The sequence below is a fragment of the Plectrocnemia conspersa genome, unplaced genomic scaffold (genome assembly GCF_051122295.1).
Source record: "Plectrocnemia conspersa isolate PC_06_02 unplaced genomic scaffold, ASM5112229v1 ptg000013l, whole genome shotgun sequence".
In the NCBI taxonomy this organism is placed as follows: Eukaryota; Metazoa; Arthropoda; class Insecta; order Trichoptera; family Polycentropodidae; genus Plectrocnemia; species Plectrocnemia conspersa.
The window spans coordinates 23,386,584-23,412,271 of record NW_028277177.1 but is presented as its reverse complement, the minus strand read 5'-3'; the positions used below and the strand labels follow the sequence as shown (position 1 = coordinate 23,412,271).

The 25,688-nt window shown below is 33.3% G+C and overlaps 2 protein-coding genes across 4 annotated transcripts; one reads left to right on the top strand and one right to left on the bottom strand.

Annotated features, from left to right (window-relative positions):
* The first annotated feature begins 1,840 nt into the window (after positions 1 to 1,840).
* On the top strand, positions 1,841 to 10,071 carry LOC148227633 (LMBR1 domain-containing protein 2 homolog). 3 transcript variants are annotated; one of them, XM_088202678.1, is made up of 10 exons: positions 1,841 to 2,259; positions 2,322 to 2,497; positions 3,180 to 3,558; positions 3,619 to 3,789; positions 3,860 to 4,037; positions 4,098 to 4,279; positions 4,341 to 4,580; positions 7,802 to 8,003; positions 8,069 to 8,164; positions 8,472 to 10,071. In XM_088202678.1, the coding sequence occupies exons 1-10, from the start codon at positions 2,086 to 2,088 to the stop codon at positions 8,693 to 8,695; spliced, it is 2,022 nt and encodes a 673-aa protein (XP_088058804.1). In that variant the 5' UTR covers positions 1,841 to 2,085; the 3' UTR covers positions 8,696 to 10,071. The 3 variants fall into 3 exon arrangements, with proteins under 3 accessions (XP_088058804.1, XP_088058803.1, XP_088058801.1); XM_088202677.1 differs by having other exon boundaries at positions 8,445 to 10,071; XM_088202675.1 differs by having other exon boundaries at positions 8,409 to 10,071.
* On the bottom strand, positions 10,058 to 23,607 carry LOC148227632 (proteasome-associated protein ECM29 homolog). Its single transcript, XM_088202674.1, has 31 exons — positions 23,543 to 23,607; positions 23,121 to 23,239; positions 22,932 to 23,060; positions 20,937 to 21,055; positions 20,734 to 20,865; positions 20,533 to 20,650; positions 20,326 to 20,465; positions 20,067 to 20,250; positions 19,916 to 20,001; positions 19,730 to 19,842; positions 19,502 to 19,654; positions 18,364 to 18,493; positions 18,182 to 18,298; positions 16,400 to 16,700; positions 16,164 to 16,338; positions 15,152 to 16,101; positions 14,972 to 15,086; positions 14,725 to 14,908; positions 14,378 to 14,666; positions 14,203 to 14,309; positions 14,005 to 14,134; positions 13,815 to 13,936; positions 12,341 to 12,563; positions 11,979 to 12,233; positions 11,724 to 11,913; positions 11,510 to 11,655; positions 11,299 to 11,450; positions 11,043 to 11,235; positions 10,831 to 10,975; positions 10,430 to 10,765; positions 10,058 to 10,359 (listed from the first exon to the last, which is right to left on the bottom strand). The coding sequence occupies exons 1-31, from the start codon at positions 23,589 to 23,591 to the stop codon at positions 10,229 to 10,231; spliced, it is 5,733 nt and encodes a 1,910-aa protein (XP_088058800.1). The 5' UTR covers positions 23,592 to 23,607; the 3' UTR covers positions 10,058 to 10,228.
* Between the last annotated feature and the right edge of the window lie 2,081 nt (positions 23,608 to 25,688).

Below are 25,688 nucleotides of genomic sequence, written 5' to 3'. Positions count from 1 at the left end.
TATTTTTAGCGCAGCCAACTAAAAAATTACGTAGTATGTAAAAGTGTTCCAATGTGGTTTTACGTTGTTTAATTAAGATTTTAAAATACCAAAGATAGATTATTCCATTCAGTAATCAGGATTAAACGTGATTTTTAATTAAGTTCAGTGGTTTTATTAATAATTGTTAGTTTTATGAAAATGTTCGTTGGGGTACTTTAATACCAGGGCTGTGGAGTCGGAGTCGTGAAAAATGAGCGACCCCGAACATTTTTTATATAAAATGCATTTTTTTAAATTATGAAATTTATGAAATTGAATTGCGTAATGATGAATGTGTATAGCGTATGAATATAAAACGCGTAGAAGAACATCAAAAATACCTGATAAAATTAAACTTTTTTGAGTCGGAGTCAGAGTCGGAGTGGAGTCGTGTTATTGGTAAATATCGGAATCGGAGTCGGAGTCGGAGTCGTGTTTTTTTTAAACGACTCCACAGCCCTGTTTAATACACTAAGACACGGGGCACATTGATATATGTATCACAGTACCCCAATAAAAAGTTTGCATGAAATCTCTAAAATTATTATTCTATTTTCCAAAAAATGGGATAAGACTGATAGAGGAAGTATCGATAAGGAGAACGTAAAGTCTGCTATATCCGAAGTTATATCGAAAAGATTGTCTATACCAGTGCTTCCCACGGCGGGGCATACACCCCACCGGTGGGGCATCACGCCTTAGAGGTGGGGCACCACGCTTCAGAGATGGGACACATTGGCAATTATCAACTATTCCACATATAAATCATTAGAAAGCACCACTACCTCCAAAGATATATTTAATAAGCTAAAAGAATATTTAGATGTTAAAAATATAATATCTTGTGCTGGAGATGGTGCCCCCAATATGATGGGCAAGAAAAATGGCTGCTTAAAATTAATAAAAGACGAGAATTCAAAAATTACTGTTATGCATTGTGTTATTCACAGGAAAAACTTGGTGGCTAAATATATTTCACCTGTTCTAAATGAGGTACTAAATTCCGTAATAAAGTGTATCAATACGATTAAAACTAGTGCCAAATGTGAGCGTCTCTTCAAGTTATTTTGCGAAGAACAAAATGCGGACCACGTTAGACTGTTACTTCACACTGAAGTAAGATGTCTTTCAAAAGGAAATTCCTTAAAAAGATTTATGGAATTATTCGATATCCTTAGTGATTTTTTAAGCAACCGACCTGATATGAAGTTTTTGACGACGGTCGACGGTAAAGCATTTGTAAGCTATTTTTCTGATATATTTGTAAAGCTAAATATTTTGAAAAGCCAACTTCAAGGATCAAAGAAAACACTTGTTGATGCAAAAGCAAAGATATTTGCATTCACTACATTTATTGAATTATCTAAAAAAAAAAGTATTTTTAACAACAATTTTGAAAAATTTTACTGAATCCAAAAATGTGAAGTGACTGATAATGATAAACTTGTTATTTTCGACCATCTGCAATCTTTATTAACTGATTTTAAAGAACGATTTGCTGATTTAAAAGAAATAAATTTTCCAGCTTGGTTGACACAACCAATGCTGGTAGATATTTCAAATGAACAACTGTATCAAGAAGAACTTTCGGAAATGCAAAATGATGATTCGATACCTAATTTATTTAATATAAAAATGTCAATCAATTTATGAGAAAAAAGAAATATATAAAAGTTTTATTAAACCATAAAAAATAGTAGGGAAAATTATTCAATACATTTTTATTTGTAGCTTTCATAGTCTTAGCTATCGGTATTTATAATTTCTCTTATTTTATTTATTTAAAAATAATTGCGCAATGGTCACTGAATGTTGTGTTAAGGTTAACTCGACTAGCTGTCGCTGGTGACAGTTGCCCATTGGGGGCGTAGGATGCCCGCTGCCAGCGTTGGTGTCAACGTGCGAGCGGGGCAGGTGTACCTGGGGGTTCGACAGGCGCCCCAACTGTGCCACCCCGCGCTGCTGCCCTTGCGGAGCATTTCGCTACGTCGCCTGCAACAGCTGCAGGCACAGGCGCTGCCAAATTTTGCACAGTTACCTCGCCGCACCTAGAAACGCACCATCATGGCGTACGCTCTCTTCATCACCGAGGTGGTGTCAGCCTTCGTCTTGGCCGCCTGCCTACTGTATCGCTACGGCGACTGCTACCGGAACCATATTGTCGTCACCTTCGCAGTTCTGACTGCTTGGTATTTCTCGTTCCTCATCATATTCATCTTGCCGCTGGACGTTAGCTCCGTGAGTATTTTCACTCCATCCATTCTAAGAGTATATATTTGAATCGACGATGGATTTTTTAGACGGTGTATAGAACGTGCTTGCAAAATCTGACGGTGGTAGAATTAAACGCACAATTGAGCAACGCGTCTACCACTCCGGCGACCCCTACATGCTTAAAGCCATGGAGCATGGTTCCCGATGAAGTATTTCCAAATTTGTGGAGGGTCGTGTACTGGACTTCACAATGCTTGACTTGGTAAGAACTCGGGGATTTCACGTGATAAAAGAACCGTTAACTGCTACTGATTAATATTAGTCACGTTCATTTTACTGACATCAGCTATTTTATTCATAAAACATGTCAGTTTATAGCTCATTAAAAACATTTGTTTACCATACAATATATAGTATATCTTCGGCAGTTGAGCAAAGTTTCACTACTACTTTTATCATAGATGATTTGTATAGGTCAATATTGTAATTATAACGTGATATTTTAGCTACATTATGTCTGGTTTCAAACTGTACTTGTTACCAATATTGTCACGATCCATGCTATATAACTAATTTTGATTCTTTAGGAACATACAATGTTTAAGTTTTTTCTGGCATAAACCCAAACTCCGAAGAATAGACTTTTCTTGTCATTCTCTTATTTTTTATCGTCCCAATGTAGGTCAGATCTTTTTATTTTAAGTTCCCAAATGTATACCAATCGCCTGTTGTGATATTTCAATTTGTATGAGCAAATGAAATTTGGGTTTTTACTTTTTTTATTTGAATTCTTATTGTTATAAAATTTGTAATTAAATATTATATTTTTAGAAATTTCCTTAAAAAATAAGAAATCAAATATTTCAGTTCTTCTTGATAATATTTCTACTTACCGATATGTGTAAAACAAATTAACTCATGATTTATATTATGTTTAATTTCAGGTTAATCATGCCAATGATGCAGTCGTACAGCAAATCGGGCGACTTTACAATAAAAGGCAAACTAAAATCTGCTTTGATCGACAATGCCATATACTACGGCTCTTATTTATTGATTTGCGGCATCTTACTCATCTACCTCGCCCTTAAACCCGAAGTGCATTTAGACGGACCCAAAATAAAAACCATAGCATCTTCAGCTAGTAACACATGGGGCTTATTCTTATTGATTCTTCTGTTGGGATACGCGCTCGTAGAAGTACCTCGGAGTCTATGGAACAACTCCACTAAGAATTACAAATTGACTTATTCCTATTTCAAGGCAGCTAAATTGAGCTCTGAAAAGATCGAAGCCGAAGAATCTGTCGACGATACGCTGGAGGTGATTTGTGGACTTTAATATAGTTATTTGAAATGTGAATAATATTTTTATTTTTATTAGTCTTTACAAGCTATTCATTTAGCGGTGACGCTTAATCATCCGTTGCGTAAAAATGTCGATACTATTTTACAAAGAGTTCCAACTGAATTGAGAGGAAGAATGGAAAGAAGGCCAGGATCCGCTGCTCCAACGGTGCCTTCGCTTAAAGCTTTAGTTCGATTACATCGAATGGTATTATAATTTAAGTTGTTTATTCATTATAATGATAATTTTGTATAATATGCGGAACGAACTCGATTAGGTTATTAAATCGCTGCACACATTACAACGTACAGAGACTCAATGGAACATGTTGATTGAGCAAATCTTTCATTTGGAAGACGTGGCAGCTAACTTAAGATCGGGGGATCATAGATTTAAAGCTACTTTCCTAAAGCTGAGGAGTCCATTCGGTCGAATATTTTATGGACCTATAATAGGTATGTTTCATCATCATTTTCATATTTTATCCAAGTTTCTGATTGCGTATTACTTTTTAGAATGGTACTGGGAGTGCTTTTTTAAGAGTTACTTCCTCAAGCTTCTCGCCGGTATAACGGCCATATTATCATTTACTGTCGTTTGGTCAGAGGTGACGTTTTTCCTTAAACAACCAGTGCTGTCAATATTTGCCATAATCGTGAACGTTGCCAAAGTCGAATATGATTATTTTACAATAGAGGTATCTATAATATGTGCATTATAAACTGTGCGAATACAATGCTAATTTGTGATTTTTATAGGTCTTTTCTACAATTATTATAGCATATCTATGCTATTGTGCGTATTCGACAGTTTTGAAGATAAGGGTGTTGAATTTGTACTATCTAGCTCCGCATCATCAGACCAACGAGTACAGTTTGATCTTTTCTGGAATGATGGCGTGCAGATTGACGCCGCCCATGTGCTTAAACTTCCTCGGACTGATTCAAATGGATTCGCACATCATCCAAAAGAGAATTTATGAGACTTACTACACGCAGGTGAGCTCAGATCAGAAGCTTTTCAAATATGTTTTAGTATGATTTATTTTTATAAATATTGGGTTAATACAGGGGTTCCCAAACAGTGCTACAGGGGTGCCGTGAAAATTTTCCTTTACAAAATATTATTTACTTTATAAAATATTACTTGGGCCAATGTAAATTTGATCGGCATTTTACGTTCATGTAGGCTGCGCTGGAGTGAACAATTTGGCAACAGCGCTTCCCATATCTCATCTTGCCTAGACCCCAGTATAACCAGTAGTCCAACTTGGCGAATTTTGTGGTCGGGTCTGAGTGACCTCGAACCAAAATAAGCCGTTACGAAAAATTTAGTATGGAAACGCGGCGTCAGCACAGTTGCGAGTCGGATATTCATTCATTCGCTGTCACCGTTTGTCATAAATAAGTGTTATCAGTATGAATTTAAAACAGAATTATTGCACTTGTATTTCGAAAATATCGTAAATATGATGACAGTTATTTGGATTTTGGCTCTACATCAACAAATGACAATGATAAAGAGAGACCATAGTGTGTATTGTGTATGAAAGCTTTGGCACCAGAGTGTATGTTTCCAAGTAAGTTAAAACGACATTTAGAAACCAACCATTAAAACTTGATTGGTAAACCTCGCAACTTTTTTACTAGAAAGTTAAATAAATTAAAACAGCGAAAAGGCACCATTTATAAACATGCGTCAATACCAAATAATGCTTTGCTAGCTAAGTTGCTAAGTGTAAAAAACCCCATACCATCGCAGAGCAACTCATTCTACCGGCTGCTGTAGATTTAGTGAACATTATGATTGGCGAGTCGGCAGGGAAACTGCTTTCAAACGTGCCTTTGTCTAACAATACCATTAGTTGCAGAATTCAGCATATGGCGGAAAATCTCAATACACAATTAATTGAAAAATTAAAAAGAAGTAAATATGGATTGCAGCCAATGAGGCCACAGACAATAATAAGAATGCACACTTGACTTGTTACGTACGGTTCTTAGATGGCAATTCAATCGTGGAGGACCTTCTCTTTTGTAAAAGTATTACTGGAGGTACAAAGGCTCAGGACTTGTTCGAGATCCTGAATATATTTATGTTTGAAAATAATTTAGAATGGACAAAGTGTATTGGTGTTTGTACTGACGGTGGTCGTTCGATGTCCGGCTCTTATGGAGGATTGCAGGCGCTTATTCAAAACAGCTCCAGATTCAGTTTGGACCCATTGCATCATTCACAGAGAAGCACTTGCATCAAAGTACATGAGTCCTCCACTAAATATTGTTTTAGAATGTGTGGTAAATATAGTAAACTATATAAAAACTCAGTCACTAAAAGCAAGATTTTAATAAAAATTGTGTGAGGATATGGGAGCTGAATACGCATCTTTTTGTATTACTGCCACTCACGGTGGCCCTCTTGTGGGAGTGTATTGTCTCGTACGTTCCAACTACAGCAATAAATATCACTTAAAGAAGAAAAACACGAGTATGCCAAACACTTTGTCGAAACGAATTTTTTGATTAAATTCGCATACCTATGTGATATTTTTGAAAAGTTGAATGGGTCGAATCTCTCCCGTAATATGCACATTTTAAAATTAACAGAAAAGATTTAAGCTTTCAGAAAAAAATTACAGCTATGGAAAAGAAAAATTAATGAAGATGGTATCAATGATTGTTTTCCCTAATCTCCAATGAAGTTGATTTGTCTTGCAATATTAAATCTATTTTTGAAGATCAACTATAACAGCTTATCAAATGGTTCGAAAAATACTTTCAAGCAGATAATATTGACAAATTCACATGGATTCAAGACCCATTTAGAGCCAAATCACCATCCGAATTTACTTCTTTAGAAGAATAATCTCTTGAGTTGTCTTGCGATAATACATTGAAGTCAAAATTTGGTAGCATGGAACTTTCTGATTTTTGGATATCAGTAAAAGAAGAATATCCACTGCTTAGTGGTAAAGCTCTATGAATATTAATTCCATTTGCAACGTCCTATTTGTGCGAAGCTGGGTTTTCGGCGGTTACGGTAATAAAAAGTAAATATCCTTCGAAAATTAACGTGGAACAGGAAATGAGGATTGTCATATACAGATTTATTCTGAGATTTGAGAAGTTGTGTAGTGAACAAGCCCATCCACATCATTAATTATTTTAATAATGTCTGTTCAATAAATTGTGTTGTAAACGTGTTTAATTTATTTTTAACTAACCTAACTACATTAAATGTGTACTTCAACTGCATGTCGTGGCCGTATTGAATGCGTTCGGACACGGACACAGCCGCTGCAACCAGTGGCGTAGCTAGGGTATGTGCCGCCCAGGGCGATCCTTAAAATTGCCGCCCCCCATACATTTTTTGCAGGGTCATAAAATCAGCATTTTTAAAATAATAAATTGGTTATTATTAATCTCTTGTTATTCGTGGATTTATATATGTTTTACTGCATTCAGAGTTAAGAACCACACTAGACGATCCCATCGCGAATATGCCACCCCCAAGCAAGTGCCGCCCGGGGCGGCCCGCCCCCTCCGGCCCCCCATAGCTACGCCACTGGCTGCAACCAAGATCCTGGTGGCTGTCCAGTCTCAATATAGACTTTACCGAGATAGCTGAAATTGTGTATTTTACATTATTGCAAAGAAAATAATATTCGCTTTTAAATTTTCGCCATTAAGTGCGTAATAACTTTTTAAAAAGTAAGTTTTTCAATTTCACAAGAAAGTCGGGAGTTTGCTCAGTGATAGACTTATGTTTTGACTTGGGGCGCCGCGGAAAAATTCTGATATTTTAAAAACGTCGGAAACCCCTGGGTTAATACGAAAGTTTTGGTGTATTTTTTTAATGAAATAATTTAGTTTTATTTTATATGTACCCTATGGGCTCTAGAGCCGGACCTTTTTTATTCACTCTCTGAGACTTTTCTATCATTAAATTTTGTTACTTTTTTTTTTACATATTTGGCTTTTGTGGAATTTTTTAAATACTCAATATTTTTTGTTATGTTCGTTAATCTCAAAGGGTTAAAACAATCTTTGGTCATAAAATACATTTTCGGGAACCCTTTATGGCAATATAGTTTTTTATGGTGATTTCCTAAGCATGTTCCTTACCTTACTTTTATGTTTATTATGGATTAATCCTTGCGAAAAACTTATGCATTAACTATTAATTATTTAAAAACTATTTTTTATTATTATTTGATTAGATCATGGGGCACATGGATGTTTTGAGCATCATATCCGACGGATTCAATATCTATTTTCCAATGCTGGTGGTGCTGTTTTGTATCGCCACGTATTTCTCGCTAGGCAGCAGATTATTATCCATGTGCGGCTTTCAACAGTTTGTCGGAGATGCAGAATTGACGACCGAACTCGTTGATGAAGGACGCGATATCGTTAAAAGAGGTAATGTATTCCACACACTTAAAATATATGAATTGAAAACCAACGTTTCACTGCTCATTTAATAGAGAAACGAAAAAGACAAAGAGCCGAAGAGTCGATGATAAGAAGGAGAGACTTCCACGGGAGATTCGACGGATACAATACCAATTCTGCAGATGGAGGTACGTTTCTGAACATCTAAAATAACATTAGGGTCAGGTGGTAGTCTAATAATTATTAATTTTATCATTTTTTTCTCTTCAAAGCTATATTATGAAGATTTATGGTTCTTGATCACTATTCTGTTTTATTTCTTTAACTTCATCTTTTAATTCTGTAGCGGTAGAAATGTTTTATATAAATGTAATCTATATAATTTTATTGATTTCTATCTTGTAAATAACCCTTGCACTGTGTAACCCACAGCCCGAGCCGGGCTGCTTAACACGTCTGAACAAACAGACTATTATGTGACACCTGCTTATTCAGACAACCCGGCGTCGACCAACGTCACTGTCGATCCGACGTCTCGCCTGCCATCCAGCAGGAGCGTTAGCTATCAGAGAGACGAAGACTTGTTCGCGCCGTCTCTGAGTCTCGAGGACGAGATTAACGAGAGATTCGGCGTTAGCACTCGTGTGAACGCGCCGAACATCAGATCTGAGACTGGCAGAACGAGTATACCATCGGGGAATATATTCGACGATGTTTAGCTAATTAAATATGCTCTAAAATGAGCACAATGTCGAATAATATAAATCAGTATGTATTAAAACCTTCATAGTATGACAGAAATTGTTTTCAAGGAAACGTACAGATGTAGTCTTTTATATTTTTTTCGACTTTGGTTTTAATTGGGGTATAAAATTTAAAAAAATATTATAACCATGCAATACAAAGCTTTTGTATATTTCATTTAACTGAATATTTAATAGTCAATAGTGATAGATATATAATTAGATGTATATATGTAATGGATTTTTAGAAGTCAGGACATTTAAATTATCAAATAACTATTTTAGATCAATTATTATTGTAAGAGGCAACAAAACAAGAATATACAACCTTCCTCGCACTAATTTATGACAAAGTTGTTTTTTTAGGAAACATACATATGTTGCATTTTATATATATATAAGAGAGAAAATTGATGTTTTTGTCATATGTGATCAGTCAATTATGACGTTGATCATTATATATGTAGTTAGTACTTTATTTTGAAGATTTATAAATTGTTTTTTATATTATAGATTGTTAAATAATTTATTTCTAATGCACATATTTTAATATAATTTGTAAGTTGGTTTTAACTAACATATATTTTTTAGTCAACAAGAGCTATAGATGATTAGAGATTATGTATTTATATAATGGAAATTTTAGAATTCAATATACTTTCAAAATTAAAATATCAATTATTATGAAATGAGCTAATATATAAATCCATCAAATATAAATATACAAGCTTAATAGACGATTTGTCATATTTTATGTAGATTTGTATCAAAATGTATTTTTATGTAATTTATAATTTATTTTTTTAACAGGGTAATTTAAAATATATTTTATTTGATGTTGTGAATCATGACAGGTTTTTACACAGATTAAAATCAAAAACAATAGCAACATAAACCAATAAAAATAAAATAAATACACGTCGATCTCGATTGATTTTAAAACATTCCAAAATTATTTATTTATAATTAAAATAGGTTTTGTAGTAAGAGTGAATATTAATTTTAGTTGCCATTTTGAGCTGTAATTATGATATATAATTTTTAAATAACACTTATTTAGGATAGACCGAATGTGTGATATTTGTTATTTATTCCTGATGTTTTACGATTAACAAAACCTACTGTAGTTATAGGATAAAGGGGAAATATTTACAAAAACTAGATGTATAAATTAACACGTATATGCAATAAACAAGATTTTAAAATGCTTTCAATCAATCTTATATCTTTATAAAATGAAACATAGCTGTTATTATTTTTTTAACTAAAAATTTGCTGTTATAAAAATGTATTTGTGATCTATGTACATTTGTATGATTTTCATTGAAATAAATCGAATGCACATCATAAAATATTTATTTTAAATACTAAGTACACGGATTATATTGTATCAAATGTGTATTAACTTGTATTCTACCGTAACTATATTGGCAACGTAAGCACCATCAGACGTAATGAGTAGTAAACAACGTAAAAATAACCCTGTTATTATTTTTGCACTTAACGAGATCACTTCTCTTGGAACATCGCCTTGACGTTGACCAATCTAGATCTGATCTCGGGAGCGTGATCGCCGGAGAGTTCCGTCTCGTATTTAGAATAGAGATCCTTCAGTTTTAAAAACTCTTGGTTTTTGGTGTCTGAAACATTTTTTTATATACAATAATAAAATAATAATTACAGCCTCCATATAATATTTGATGACAGTACCTTTTAATTGTTTTCCGAAAGTATACATAATGTTCAGAGCCTCTTTTCGTAACCTAGTGTGTTTCGCTATGCCGAATGAGTAATCCAGCACTAAGACTATGTGAGTTGTGATGTATGTCAAGTCCTCTAAATTAGCATTATTGACTGTTTCGACTTCCATATTTTCAACATTACTGTCTTTTTGCGTAGTATCTTCTATTGTTAGATTGACATTCTTCAATAGAATCAACTTTTCGACGTAAAACTTCAACGCAATCAGAATTGCGACTTGGACCGTTCTGGTGTTACTTCCGATGCATTCGGAGCAATGTGAAGCAAACACCTTTTGGTATTTCTCTATATAAACAAACAATAATAATAAACATACTGATCTACATAAATATATAAAAAAATTATATTACGTTGTGTTTCAATGTTATCTGGCCAAGCCTTTCCCATAGTTTCGTAAGCCACTTCTTTCAATAGTATGTATTGCTCTTTCCTTTTGAGTATATCTTCAGGTGCAGTTTCTTCGTCGTCCGAATCTTTTCCAACACTACCGACATCCTAAGAATTTAATATATTATTATACTCCTCTATACTAAATAAATATATTATTAAAATAATATACAACCTTATTCAATGTAACGTGCAATATATTATAAACTTCTTCGAAATGATCGACTTTCAAAACTTCTAATATATCGCCTAAAGCCGATAGACTGTGTCTCTTATAGATCAAGTCTTTCCTTTTGCATTCTTTCATTACGTTGTCGATCACTTGTTGTAGCATTTCATCGGATAGTTTGTCTTCACCGGCACTGCAACTGTATCAATTATTTAATATAAAGATGATCAATTATTCAATTAAAGAAATGATGTATTCATACCGGCAAAGACTCGCAAGAGCATGGAGCAGCTTCTCTTTTCCTTCCCAAATTCTACCTTTCAGCGCTCCCAATAGCATCGTTACTAACTCCTGCCTTTGATCTCCAAGACCGGATTTCATCTCGAGGGCAACGGTTGCGATTGCATTTGCTGTCTATTATTTAATATCCAATATTAGCTTCAAATTGTTTGTGATATGATTATATTACATACCTGAGTCTTCATGGACCAGCTCGGCGAATTTATAGTCTCTTTCAAGCAGTTGCAAATTGGCAACAGGTGCATCCTTATACCCTGTTCCTTTCCTGGACTTATATCCATCCAGACTTCCTCATATAATTCGACAGTCGTCTTAGTTTCTACACAACAAAATAAAAATATAATTCATACAAAAAATATTTTATTATTAAACATAAATAAATTTTACCGTGTGTTTTTTCAGCGTGCATAGCCAAGAACAACATTGGCATTATAGCGTTTGACTTTTCCTTCAATAGCTCACCGTGCTTATTTGAAATCGCTTGAAGAGTCAGAGCTATTGAATTTCGCACTGATTCTTCGTCTCTTTCATTGTACCATGTGCACAGTTTTTGTAATAATTTATCAATGGAAGATTCCTGAAACAATTTATCGATTGAAGATTAAGTCAACTTTTAGTTAAAAATGTATGTAACTGAAATACCTTGGCGCATCCAACGAGACTTCCTATAGTATCCGAACAATGCTTCCTGACAGCCGCATTTCTATCCAGCAGTCCGTTGACCAGAGAGAACATAATTTTGCTAGCAACTGGCATGATTTCTTTGTTGAGCTGATGAATGACACACGTGAAGAGATGCGTGCAAACAATTTTGGTTCCCAACTGAGGCGACTTCATCAGTTCTAACACACTGGGCAACATTGCCTCAAATGTGGCAATGTCGATGAACGGAACGCACTAAAAACATGAACCGTGCTTGAAAAATCTTATATTGGATTATCTATATTATCTTTGTTTTTGTATTAGTCATAATATAAAATTTTAATATTATTTTGAATACTCACTTTAGTGACAGTTTCTGTGGTGTAATGAGATTTTGCAGATTGAGCTCTGAAGTTATCGACCATCTCTTGGGACTGTTGTTTTTCTCCAAGAACGACACTCAAATGTGATAATTTTGTGGATTCCAAATCACCAGTCGCTTGCAATAAAGCAGGAATCAATTGCGGCAAAAATGGCTTTAGTGATTCTCCAGCAGATGTTACCATCTTTGATACTGTCTGTAAGCTGAAAAATCAATAAATAAATGTGTTTTATACAAGTGTGTTCAACACAGATGTATCCTATGTATGGTTTTCAATTATTCCTAGTTTTCAACTATTTGAATATTGAATAAAAACTGGATGAAGTATTAGAATATTCGAATAAATTTGCAATTTTTATCTCGGTATTTACAGATTTTAATAACAAATTAGTGAAAAAAATCAATTAATTGTCTGTAAAATTTCATTAAATTTTTTTATTGGTTAATAATAAATATTTGAATTAATCATTAATTATTTTCATAATCGTTAAACTGTATGAATTTTATGAAATATGCATAACACAATGATGTACAAATAACTGATCAGTAAGGGAGGAGAAAATGCTTAATTTATTATTACATACTTTTGAAATAAAATCTTTGCGCCTTGAAACAATAAATACAAAAACATATTAGGAACTTCACAAAAATTTGTGTCACACACCTGTTTTTGAGATAAGCGTTAAACGATAATAAATGGTAGGCCTTTTCAACATTCTGTTTCGTTCAACGAATGAATTCTGCGAATTTCGGCCATAGTAGATACAACTGATAAATATTCTATTCACAAAGCGTGAGGGATTTTTTTGAGGCAAGTCAATAGATGAAATAAAAAATGACCCGAATAAGACGTGGAAAACAATAAAAAAATAATTATTCCTATTCAGGGAAATGGCATAATAAATATGGAGATTGATGGAAATATACATAAAGATCCTTATATGATAGCAGAAGAAATGAATATATACTACATTGAGAGTGTAGAAGAGATTGTGAACATTTATTGTAAAATTTTGAGAATTTAAATCAGTACTTTAATAATACATTATTTAAAGTAAATAAAGCACTATGTAGGAGAAATATCTGATATTTGAAGATTGCTATTGATAGTAAAAATGTTGAGGAAATAAGACCAATTAACATGTTGCCTTGTATAGGAAAAGTAATGGGAGAACTAGTAATAAAACAATTTAAAGATTTCATAATTCTCAAAACATTATATGTGAACGATCGGGATTCAGAAAAAATCATTCTACTGAGACTGCATTATAAGTAGTTACAAATAATTGGTTGTTGGCCAAGGATATGATTAAAATCATTGGAGCAGTTTTCTTTGATTTCAAGAGAGCTTTTGAAAAAATAGACAATAATAATGTTGAAGATATTATAGATTAGAGGTATAAGTAAATTAGCTTTAAGATATAAAGAAAATGTGATTTGAAAAAAAAACATACCTTATTCGTCTTACTTCTGCTACCGTATTTGTTATACCGGTGCTTAAAAGAATCGGTAGTATTATGCCGAGCACTTCTTTACCCGATTTACCTTGACTTACGTCAGTGATTCGAATACAGTACTAAAATCATATTATATGTTATAGAATATATGCATTTTCTAAAGTATTAATAAGATTATTCAAATTACTTTAGACAATACTAAAGCCGTATTCTCGGCAGCGTTCCTAGTTCCTTCGTGAACGTCGTCCATAACTCGGAACAATTGAGCCCAAAGTTCTTGTAAACGAGATACGTCATTATTCAAACCCCTCGTCACTCTAAAATATAACAACTAAATTAGCAATCAAAGTATTACATCACTAAAACATTAAGAGAAATATAAAACCTCAAAATATCAGTAACGGCCAAACAGCACGACATTCTGATCCGCCATTGATTTGCAGTCAGATTGGCGATAAGATCGTTTAAAATTTCGGACTGATACTTTTCCACCTGAAGAGATTACAATTTCAATTAGTATTTTTATATTACAATAGTATCATCATAAACTATTGATTTACAGTTTTTTGTGTTTCAGGAACTAGAGCGTGCCATATGCTAGACATTGAATTTTGTATCTTGGGTGTTGGATCAAATCGATATCTGTATAGTCTAGGCACAATCTTCGGCAAATGCTCTGAAAGCTGAGATCCAGCCTGTTTTGCAATCGAGTGGAAACCGAAAGCGGCGCCTTTTTTAGAATTCCATACAGAGTTGTGATTGGCAAGATGCATGAATTTGTAGATGAGATCCGGCTGGTTTAAATCAGATGCGAATGCACACAGTTCTTTATATGTAGTAAGATTAGATCTACAAAAATAGTCATATTTAATATAAAGATATATTTATTAAAAAAAATTATTATTACCCAGTCGGTGTTTTTCCGAGTTGTCCTTCTTCAAATATCTTTGTATCTTGTGTGACTTGCGTAACTTGTCTCTTTCCGCCGGCTAGTTGATCAACAAGTTTATCCACCATCTGCTTCTTATCGGCTTCGGTGGAACATTGGTAAACTAAACTTAGGCCTTTAGAGGCCACGTCTTGAACAATGTCTATAAAAGAAAAACTGTTTTAGAAAATTCATCCACTTTACTAATATATAATATGGGCATTACCGCTGTTTTCCGATAAAAATTCCATGAAAGCATCTTGCATCACAGGAAGTCTAGAAGAAATCGGAGTTCTTTTAGAGCAGTTTTTCAGTAAGGCCAGAAGCCAAGCACATGCGGCCTATAAAGATTAAAATATAACAGATTAAATAAATATATTTTTTGATACAACAAAATATAAAATACCTGTCTAGAATTTGGATGAGGTACTTTCACAAAGCTCAACAGTTCGATTAAGAGCCATTCGAGATTTTCATCGTTCTCTGTCTGCGCTTGATTATCTCGAATGCAATTCTCCGAATCGGGTAATGGTTCGGACCACAAATCTCTATTATCCGGCGAATTTACACCGTCGACGCAAAACACCAGTGCCTCTCCAATCTGGAGATGGATTTCAAAGTCTTTCGTCTCCTTAGCCATTTGCAAGAAGCCTTTGATGATGTTTTTAGCGAAGGGAAACTTTTCTCCAAGCGTGATATATCCCAAGGCGATCGTCGCACGTTCTTTAGTCTTCGATGTGAACTTAGTGTTGTTCATGATGCAGAATATTTTATTAATCAATCCCAGTTTTGTATTGACTTCAACTTTCTTCGACTTGGTATCGGATTCTTTATCAATTTCTGCAAATTTAATCTCAGTTTTTAGATTGTCAACGTCGTCGTCCGAGCGATCGGTCAGGGGTAGCGCATAACACTTTCCGAGAAGTGATATATTCTTACACGCTGTGTTTACGACAATATTTTGATTGCTGGATAAAGAGTTAACTAGAAGAACTACTCCATCTACATAAGGCTTCCATTGCACAATCGAAACTTTGTCTTTTGTCGGATCCTTCTTCAGTTGTGTGATGAACCTCTCCAGCATATTAGAATATGCACCCATGAGTCCGCACTGAGACTCCAGGCTTTTGATGCCCTTACAGGTCTCGATTATCTGGGTGATATCACTCTCCAGAGCGTCTCTGTCTGAAGTGTTAGACTGTATGATGGCATATAAAACGGCAGAGACTTCGCGCACATCTTCTCGCATGTTGTTAGTAAATTGGTTTTTGAAAAATGGAAGAAGATCGACAAACTTAGACGAGATTGATGGAGCGCATCCGACAATATCCAACAAGCATGTAAACGGGATCACCTCTAGAATAATAAAAGTAAGTTATAGATACTTTTTGTAGTAGATATTAATTTTTATTTTATACCTGGGTTAGACGGAAGCACCAACTTTATCATATTTATATAGCATTCAAGAGGTTCAGTATTCAATAAAGTTGTGTTTAAATAATTTGACAAAGTCGGAGAGGACACACTTGGGTGTGGTATTCCATTCTTGATTCCCGAATCTCTGTTCAGGCACATACGTATATATCTCAGGATCTATCAAATGTACAAGTAAATATAACACAACTTACATCGGCAATCTTAAATTGAAACTAACCTCGAAATAAATCACAGGCGGATAAGGCAAGACTTGATTGCCGACAACGAATCTGTGCTTCAAATTGCTACTCTTTTTGCGCTTCAAGATTTTATCCCAGATGAAAGTGACAATCTGAGCAAAAGAAGGACCCGTAATATTCTTGTTGGCGTCAAATCGCTTTTCTGTTTTAGTATCATCTTTGCTATCATTTGTAGCGTCGTCGTTCGTAATAGTTACGTTCTGTACTATATCTTCGATTTCGGCAGTGCGAGATGTTCCGTATAAAGTTTTTAAAGCATCCATCTTAACGTCGTCTTTACTATAAATAAAATAAATGATAAACATAAATTTATAAATCAAAAGTATTCTATACTTATTTATCCACGGAAAATTTAATTTAATAATAAAACAAAATTAACTAAACTCATTTGTTTAAATCTGTGTGAGAATAATATTGTTGTATTTTTTGAAATCCAACAATATTAGGTCGTAGCATAAATCTGCGATTTTTTTTCTTACATTTGAAAAATGAATACCATTTTTTAATTAATTATAATTTCACTATTCCTTCAGTGTTTGTTAACAGTAGTCGTATCAATGATGCTATTTAGTGATGGGATATTTTTTTTTTGATATTTTCAACCCTAAATCAATAATGGCAGTAAAGATTAAATAATCTCAGTTAAGGCAATAGCAGTTAAAAACATGTGTAATGCAATGGGCGAGGATGTCATTAAATTTAGGAAGTGTCAAATGTGGTTCTAAAAATTTCGTTCTAGTAATTTTGACACTGAATATCTCATTTGGGGTTGTTAGTGAGGATTTTAGGGCTGTTATCAAAGCAGGTCCAAGATACAGAAGCTAGCACAAAAGTGTTGTCTACATCTGTTCACGGACATTTAAAAAATTAGGAAAGGTGTTAATCTGCAGAATATGGGTATATCATAAATTGTCTGAGGAAAACCATGCGCAGCGAATCTCAATATAAATCTCAATTACATCCCAAAAAGATAATGATATGTATTTGGTGGGATATGAAGAGCATAATTCATTATGAGTTATTGGATTATAAGCACCGCAGCAGTTGACATCACAACAGCAATACTGCGCAAACACAGTACTGCTGCTGCGGTCGTGCATCATGGAAGTGTTAACAGATGAACAAGTTGAAAATCTGATCAATTTAGTGTTTCAGCATCATACTCTATTTGATTGCAAGAATGCAAATTATAAGGAGCAATTATTAAAAAATAATGTTTGGAAACAAATCGCTGAAAAATTAAATAAAACCAGTAAGATCATTGCAAATTAAAGAAAGCACCAAATTAAATTGTTCTTTATTTAATTGACAATAATTTCAGAATTTCTCGTCGTTATCATTCAAGTCTTTTTATTAAAGATTTATAAGAGCCTTCCTAGATTCTGTTACTGTACATTGGTAGTATTGGTTTTCTGCTTTTTAAGTAGTAATGGTACAATAATAAATCTTCTAATAAAATTTTCATAATTTAAGAAAAACACTATCACCAATGCTGCGATGTAACTGTTGCTGCTGCAGAGATCGGAAACAATCACAACCACATTTGACGGGCAGCAGCAATTGCAGCTACCGCTGATCGGTATTGTACCTTAAGTATTACAAATTTTAATTTTTAACTCATATAACTCGCATCTTTATAAACGCAAAGACTTATGGAACAACCTGATATATTATCATTTATAGATATGCTAACAAAATATATTTTTTAACATATATGTAAACATTTTACTTTTATATTAATATCAATAAAAAAATCTTACTTATCGCCACTAGCCAACAGCAATAAATATCTCGATGGAATGTGTTCGTTTGAGAACAAAACTGATGCATAACGAGTAGCGACGAATCTCACCATTGGATCATCATTGTCCATGTGTCTAAAAAATATTTATAAATATAAAATAAGGTTATGATAGACGTTTCGGATGGAATATGTACTGACTTTTCCAAAAGTGCAATCATGATGTCTTGCTGAACTCGATCTAATTTTGGACAATGATTTTTATTAACATCTTCTTCTTGTTTTTGTTGTTTCTTAACAGGTGATGTATCCATTGCTTCTATTTCGTTTTCTGTAAAGATTCAAGCTAGTAATAACGGCTAGAACAGGAAAATTTACCATAATTATGTGTAGTTATTACGAGAGTAATCTGAAAGTCATAGCCTTAAATAAAACAAGTACTAGCCATTTGCAACTAACTATTGTTATTAATAAATTAAATCGTTTTATTGCTACTGCCAATGTCTGACTAAGAACATTGTGAAAATAATAATAAAAAGTTTTTTTTTATGTTTACAAACGATCATTTCACATCAGTTATGAAGCAGTATTTTAAGACTTTGATGAATCAATGTTCAGTTATCCCACGATTTACACGGTTAATTTTTTTTTTTAAATACTCGAAGCCAAACATATTTGGTTCCACACGTGTAGTGCGAAGATGTACAAACGCATGGGTTATTGACATACTCCTGCTTCTTGCACATGACCTACATCTGGAACATCTCCAACTGCTCATGCAGTATGTCCTGAGTTGCTTTTTGGAGTGCACGCGTTTCGCTCAAGACTTTGCTTGTTTACTTTATAAGTAAGAAACGTTGAAAAACACACCTGAATAATATTCAATCGTTTTATTACAATGTAATTTTATGCCTCGATTTATGCGATACTTCTTGAAACGTATCTATCGCGTAATAAAATTCAAAGTATGTTACATATTCATTGATCTATATCAAATATTGCATAGTTATTCTTTAGGACCCTGCTTATTACATATTTTAAATTCAAACAAAATATTTTTGTCTCTTGTTACTTTGTTATTTCCCATTGTTTCTAAAAAGAGTACTTGTAAAAAATTCAGATCGCTTAAATGTTGAGTGTGGTTACATTTGCAAACTCTTTCTGAAGAATCGCTTTTCGATCTATGAATGGAAAAATATCTAAATCTCGAGCATAACCAGATACAGATAGCTGAGATATAAAAATTGTAGCATCATTGAAAAGAAAATGCATTTGCAACCATACTTGTCACTATTTTTTTAGCCTACTCTCGTATATGAAACAAAGAGTTTCTCTTTACCTTCAGTCGATTTGAAAGCATTAGCCAAAGCCAGTAGAGCCTCTCTGATGGACATCCGAAGTTCCGGTGTAGCATTTGGCATTTTATTAAATAAGTTTTCAATGGTTTTGAAGTTATCAGTCAACGATATCGATACTTTAGAAGCGACTTGGCCTAAAATTATATTATTGGCATGTATTATCAATATATATTAATTTTGATCTTGATTTTAATATAGTTTATATGTACCGATGCATGTAAACGCTTGAGAATGATGAGCTTGCTCTTCTTCTATTTCGGTGATCTTCACAAGCTCATTTAAGACTAAAGGTCCATATTTATTCAAAGCTGGAGCGTCTTTGCTATAAATAATAATTAAAATCATGTAATAATTTGCAATTTTTCCAGATATTTCAAATTTTTGTAATATCATACCTGCTTATGATGTTAATTGAAAAATTGAGAGCTAAAGTTTTCAATCTTGGATTGGTGTTTGCCGATGTTAACGATGAGACAACAATCTGAAATATTATATAAATATTTACATAATAAAAATATACATATATATAATCTATATTCAAATTACATTAACGGCATATGGAAATACGATTCCATCCCCTGAAGCCTTAGCCAAGTACTGTAAAAGCTTCAGTCGTATGCGAGTGCACGCTGGGGTTGTTTTTTGATCGTTTGGAAGACTCTCGGAAGTGTTTCCCAAAAATAATTGGTAAAGAGGTAAGCAAATTTCTTTAGTAAACCAATCTACAGAGCTAAACATTACAAAAAAATATTAATAACAATAATTTTTGGCTCATTTTAATGCATTCGAGTATTACTCCACGAACCTAGACACTTTACCGAGACCAGCTGATGCTATATTGGCCACACTGAATCTAGAATCTGCAGCTGCAATAATCAGGCTGAGTAGAGCATCTTTATCATCCAACGGATCATGCGTTAAAAAGTTAACGATTGACTGCTTCGTCTGTAGTGAAATTTGTATTTAAAATAAAAGTATATTCCAATAGTTATTTAATTTATATTATTTATACCTTTTCAAGTTCATCCGCCGATTTAATGCCTTTATCGGTGACTTGTTTATACGAATATAATGACATACCAGGTGGTAATTGAATCTCACTTCCAACATTGCTATTTCCAGGTACTGCCCTAAATTTTAAAAATATATTTTAGGATCAAGGACATACTTATCTGATCCATTTAAGACATTCATATTAATTATTAATAATTACCAATATGGTAGGAGTAGAATATCTTTCATGAGTCGCAAGAGAACTTTGGTCTGTGCGGGCCTGTCTTTTAAATTCAAATTAGAAGCTTTATGTCCCAAGCTTCCCAAAGCCGGCATCAGCATGAGCAATATACTAAAAAATAATAGAAATCAATTATCAAGTAATAATTAAATCAAATCGATAATAGTAAAATTAACGTTTACTTGTGTTGATGAGCTAACGAACTCGTTGATATTGCCGTGAGTATAGCCGGAATGAGTTCGGTTTGACGTTGTGACGTAAGTCGCGGAAAGCCCATCGTTAAATAAATAATTGAAAAATTCTAAAAATAAAGCATTTATCAATAAAATTTTCATAATATATTATAGTCGGTTTGAAAGAAGACTATCACAACTCAAAATTAATCGTTTTTAGAATGTATATATGAAATAAGTGTGACGTTACCAGTAGGGTTCTCAATTATTCGTAGTTTTTAACTATTCGAATATTGAATAAAAACGGATTAATAAGTATTATTTAATAAGTATTTTTCACATAGGTCAGATTAATGGTTTTTATGTGACAAGATATAGCATCATCGGCTTTTCAAATCAAAGTAGCAGGTAAATGTACATGCTGACACCAGGGCCGGTACAAGGGTGAGGCGAGCGAGGCACTTGACTCAGGTGAACGATGGAATAGGCGCCGAATTGATTGAACAATTAAAAAAATTGATTTTTTGTAAGTTTATCAATTTTATTTTCATAACAAAAATTACAAGGCCTTTCAAATTTTTTTACATGTGGGCCAAAATGTAATGGTTATGTATCGGCTATTTTTTGTGAGTGCGCTTAGCAACATGTTTTGAGTAGCAGGTCGCAAAAGATGTCGAGTGTCTTCTGAACTGCAATTCATACAAGCCGCTAAGAGTATCGTAAATTAAAAAACAATGGCTTTGAACCCATTTGTCTATCGTATTTTTTCGTGAATTCAACTCAATTCAATATTTTCATTTGAAAATTATTTGAATACACATATATTTTAAAATCTAAAAGCTAAAATGATGTCCCTGATTCTAAACTGGAAATTTTCTGGCTATCCCTAAAAAAATCTAAAAAAGAGTCTTGAATCTATTCCGAAAATATTTTTTTGAAATATGTCATTTCAGTGAAATCATATTGGAATACATTTTCACCCACGATTTTTACAACTATTGTACTATTACTGTGTTCTATGATTTTTTTTATAATATAATTAGCAATAAATCTATTCTGTTTCCAAATTTGTGTAATAACTTATTTTTGGTTAATATTATAATTAACGGAAGCAAAAAAAAACTATATAGGGGCTCACATTTGTCCTTTAGCCTCAGATGAGAAAATGTCTAGTCCCGGCCCTGGCTGACACTATTCGTTTTATTATCTCGCATCATTAGTGCTCATTACCAAGGTATAAGAAGCTATTAACACTTTGGTAAGTGTACTCATTTATTTTTATGTTCTTACACTTTAATGATCAGTCTAGTTTTGTTGGTGATAAGATTTATTTCAGTGGCGGCAGTAGTTAGCATAATAAAAATGGTAATCACTACTTTACCTAGTTTTGAGTTGTAAAGCGGTGATTACCTTCAAACTATGTCAACAAACTTTCTACACTATGGGCTGTCTTAATTACATATTATTTGGTATGAAACCTCTTTGTAACTCATTATTTCCATCTGAAACCACTTTAGCTGTGTTGACGCCCGTTTCGCCTTTTGTATGCGTTCGCGAACGACGACATACAGCGTTCGGAAATGCCCCCGAATTTGACAACAGTCAAAAGCGATCGGACCACGCCGAGCTCAATAAAGCTTTTACACAAGCACACGTGTTTTTGGATTCAGACCTAAGAACTAACCAGCACGCGTATCCCTACACGCAACATATTGATGATACATTTAAATTATCAAGCAATTGGTTTTGTTTCCAAAATAACTCGACGACTTTAAATTTTCTGGCAGTTATTCATGATATTTAAGAGCTTGAAAGTCCATCTGGGACTCCTGACTTTGAGCAATATTTTTACATTTAGATGATAGTTTACACTATAAGTCTAAAATATAATATATAATTAATGCATTTTTAAATGCTTTTTCTGAAAATATATCACGTTTTTGTCGCGATGTTTTGTTTCAAGTCGAAATATATATAACGTTTAAATAAATGAAAGATAATTACAAGAACGAAAGACGTGGCTCTCGGATCTTGGTATTGTTGAATTAGAGCGTCCATCGGTAATTGAATTTCGGGCCGTGGACGCACCCTCTTGTTTATGTGGAGCAGCAGCTCCATAACTTTCGTTCTCACCTAGGTTTTAATGTTGAATTATATATAAAACTGCAATGTTATAATGATTGTAAAAATTACCTGCTCGTGAGGCGACGCCAGTTTTAGAAGTACGGGCGTTAAAAACTTTCCAACGCATGTTTGAAGCTGCTCGTCCGTGTCGGCACTGCCTAGACGTAAAAACACACGCTCCAGAAGGACTGAAATTGAAAAAGTTGCATATGTCAATATTTGTGCAAGTTGGAATTTTTATGATTTATGAATTAAATTAGCGATATTATCAAACACAATGGTTATAGTGTATGCGGATTGATACTTTATACGAAGAATATGGCAGTGAATAATATGTCAATAGACTAGATGATTAGGCATTAAAAACATAGCATAAATGACGACTATCTGATGCGTTTTTATAAAAGAAATTCTACATAAATGTGTAACAATATAATATTAATTGTGCAATAGTTAGTTGAGTATGCTTAATGCAGTATTTATCGAATAACCTAAATCGTTAGCCGGATTGGTGACAACAGACTCATCCATCGCCGCCATTGTTCGTCGAATGTTTGGTCTAAGCGCTTGTTTTATTAACCATGGATGAATATAATGACAGGTGATTATTTACATAATTAAAATTTATTTAAACATAGATAAATTAAATTAATATACAGCAAAACTTTAAAAATAATAATCAAATAATTTAAATATAGTTTAAAAATTTTAATGTATTAAAAATATTATATTATTTCAAGCCAAATTATGGATTTAGAAACGTGCGACATAACATCAATATATAAAAATTATATATTTTAAAACCGTAATGTAAACTTCACATAAGAAGCCAATGCGCCATTGTCACGCCAGTTGCTGGCATGCCAGTGGCGCATTGCCTTCTTCAGTGACTGGTGTTAAGCGTTTACACGGTGCTAGTCACTGGCATCCAGATGACACTTATGACAGATGACACAGTCATCAATAACATCTTAAGTATGTATTGGGCACCTAAAGGTATCATGAACCGTTGAGCCTTGTAATATATTTATTTTTTGTATAACTTAGGATCAAAACACCATAATTTGTTGAAATAATTTTTAAATAATTTATGGCATAATTAGGTGCTCCCCCACATATTAGCAAATTTTGAAATGGCGCACAAAAATATCAGCCGCGGTGAAAGGGTTAGGCATTCATTTACTATATAAAACAACTGCATATAAGTTTTACAGCAATAAATAGGAACCACATAGCAAACCCGCAATAAAAAAAGTTGTACGACAAAAAATATGTGCAATATTTAGAATAAACAAACGTCCAGTAGTTGCTTTTTTAACAACACATCATGACTAAATTTTTATTTTTCGCCCAAGATTTAAAGAGAAGATTCTTAGTTATTGGAAAAAAGAATGTATTTATAGTTGATTTTATCAACACAGCTATTTTAATTATAAGCAATATTTTTCAATATAAATTTTAGGATTCTGCCAGATTTTATCTCAAAAATATTAAAGTAATCTTAGTAATCTAATTAGCATAGAGTTCCAAATTTATATAACATTTTACTTAAAATTTAATGTCTAGTAAAGTTAAAACACAATTTATTTTTACAACACAAGTGAATTATATAAGTTTACTATGTCAACATTAAGATAAATTATATTATTTTATTTTATTCAGAAATTTTTTTTTACTTAATAAATAAACATATATAAAGCGATAACGCTTTCTAAATTCACTCTAATAAATCGCACGTGTGAAAATTCCAGTTGATATTATAACATTTTTTCCAAGAAAAATGTCAATAAACACGTTCCTGTTCTGTAGAATTCAAACACAAGAGAGTGTGAAAGTGCGACTTTTTCACATATACTATTTGTTAAAGTCAAACCGTTACTGCGGAAAATGTGTACACTTCACCTATCGTTGTAAAACTCATATATGCGTTTATATTTCCTGGAGTTTTAGAAAAACATGTTTTTCGATTATTAGTCGTTCTATTTATCATTCTAAAGGTAACGCAGTATTTTCACGCATTTTAATAATTATAAGTCGGAAGTTAGAAATTGCTTTAAGGAAATAGAATCGAGAACAATCTTTCTGGCTACATCCAAAGCATTTGTGTGAATGTGTTTTAAGTGTAACAGCTGTACTTATTCCGTCTCTATGGACACACAGCCATTGATGGGTCATCCCTTATTTTTGCCGGCTCGTCGCTTAGTATTACTTTATCAGTGTTTTGAGCCACTGGAGTTATATTGTTTTTTATGTTCGTGTGACACATGTCAGCCGCCACATAATAAATAATAAAATATAATAGTATGTGAAAAACACTAGTATAGAAAATGAACTAATCTTGAAACGGTAACATAAAAAGGTTATCCGAAATTGTTTTGCAGTTTTTAATACTATTATTTACATAAAATAAAACTCTTCTGTAAATGGTATAAATATTAAAAATAAAATAAAATTATTAAGCCGCTAACACAAAGGTAAGTTGCCTGCAAGTCTGGCCACTCCTGTTATTTAACAATGGCAATGTAGAACGGCCGATAGTTTCCCGACAGTAAATGGATTGATCATAGGCAGTATTATATTTTCGCAAAGCTGTTCACAATGGATTTCGCCGTGTGGAAAAACACGAAACTGAATTGA

Coding starts and splice junctions, on each gene's coding strand:
- LOC148227633 (XM_088202675.1), top strand. CDS start 2,086: ATGGCGTACGCTCTCTTCATCACCGAGGTGGTGTCAGCCTTCGTCTTG. Junction 3,559..3,618: donor CTGTCGACGATACGCTGGAG/GTGATTTGTGGA, acceptor TATTTTTATTAG/TCTTTACAAGCTATTCATTT. Junction 4,581..7,801: donor ATGAGACTTACTACACGCAG/GTGAGCTCAGAT, acceptor TTATTTGATTAG/ATCATGGGGCACATGGATGT.
- LOC148227632 (XM_088202674.1), bottom strand. CDS start 23,591: ATGGCGGCGATGGATGAGTCTGTTGTCACCAATCCGGCTAACGATTTA. Junction 14,667..14,724: donor CTCGGAAAAACACCGACTGG/GTAATAATAATT, acceptor CTATTTTTGTAG/ATCTAATCTTACTACATATA. Junction 12,234..12,340: donor CCACAGAAACTGTCACTAAA/GTGAGTATTCAA, acceptor TCATGTTTTTAG/TGCGTTCCGTTCATCGACAT.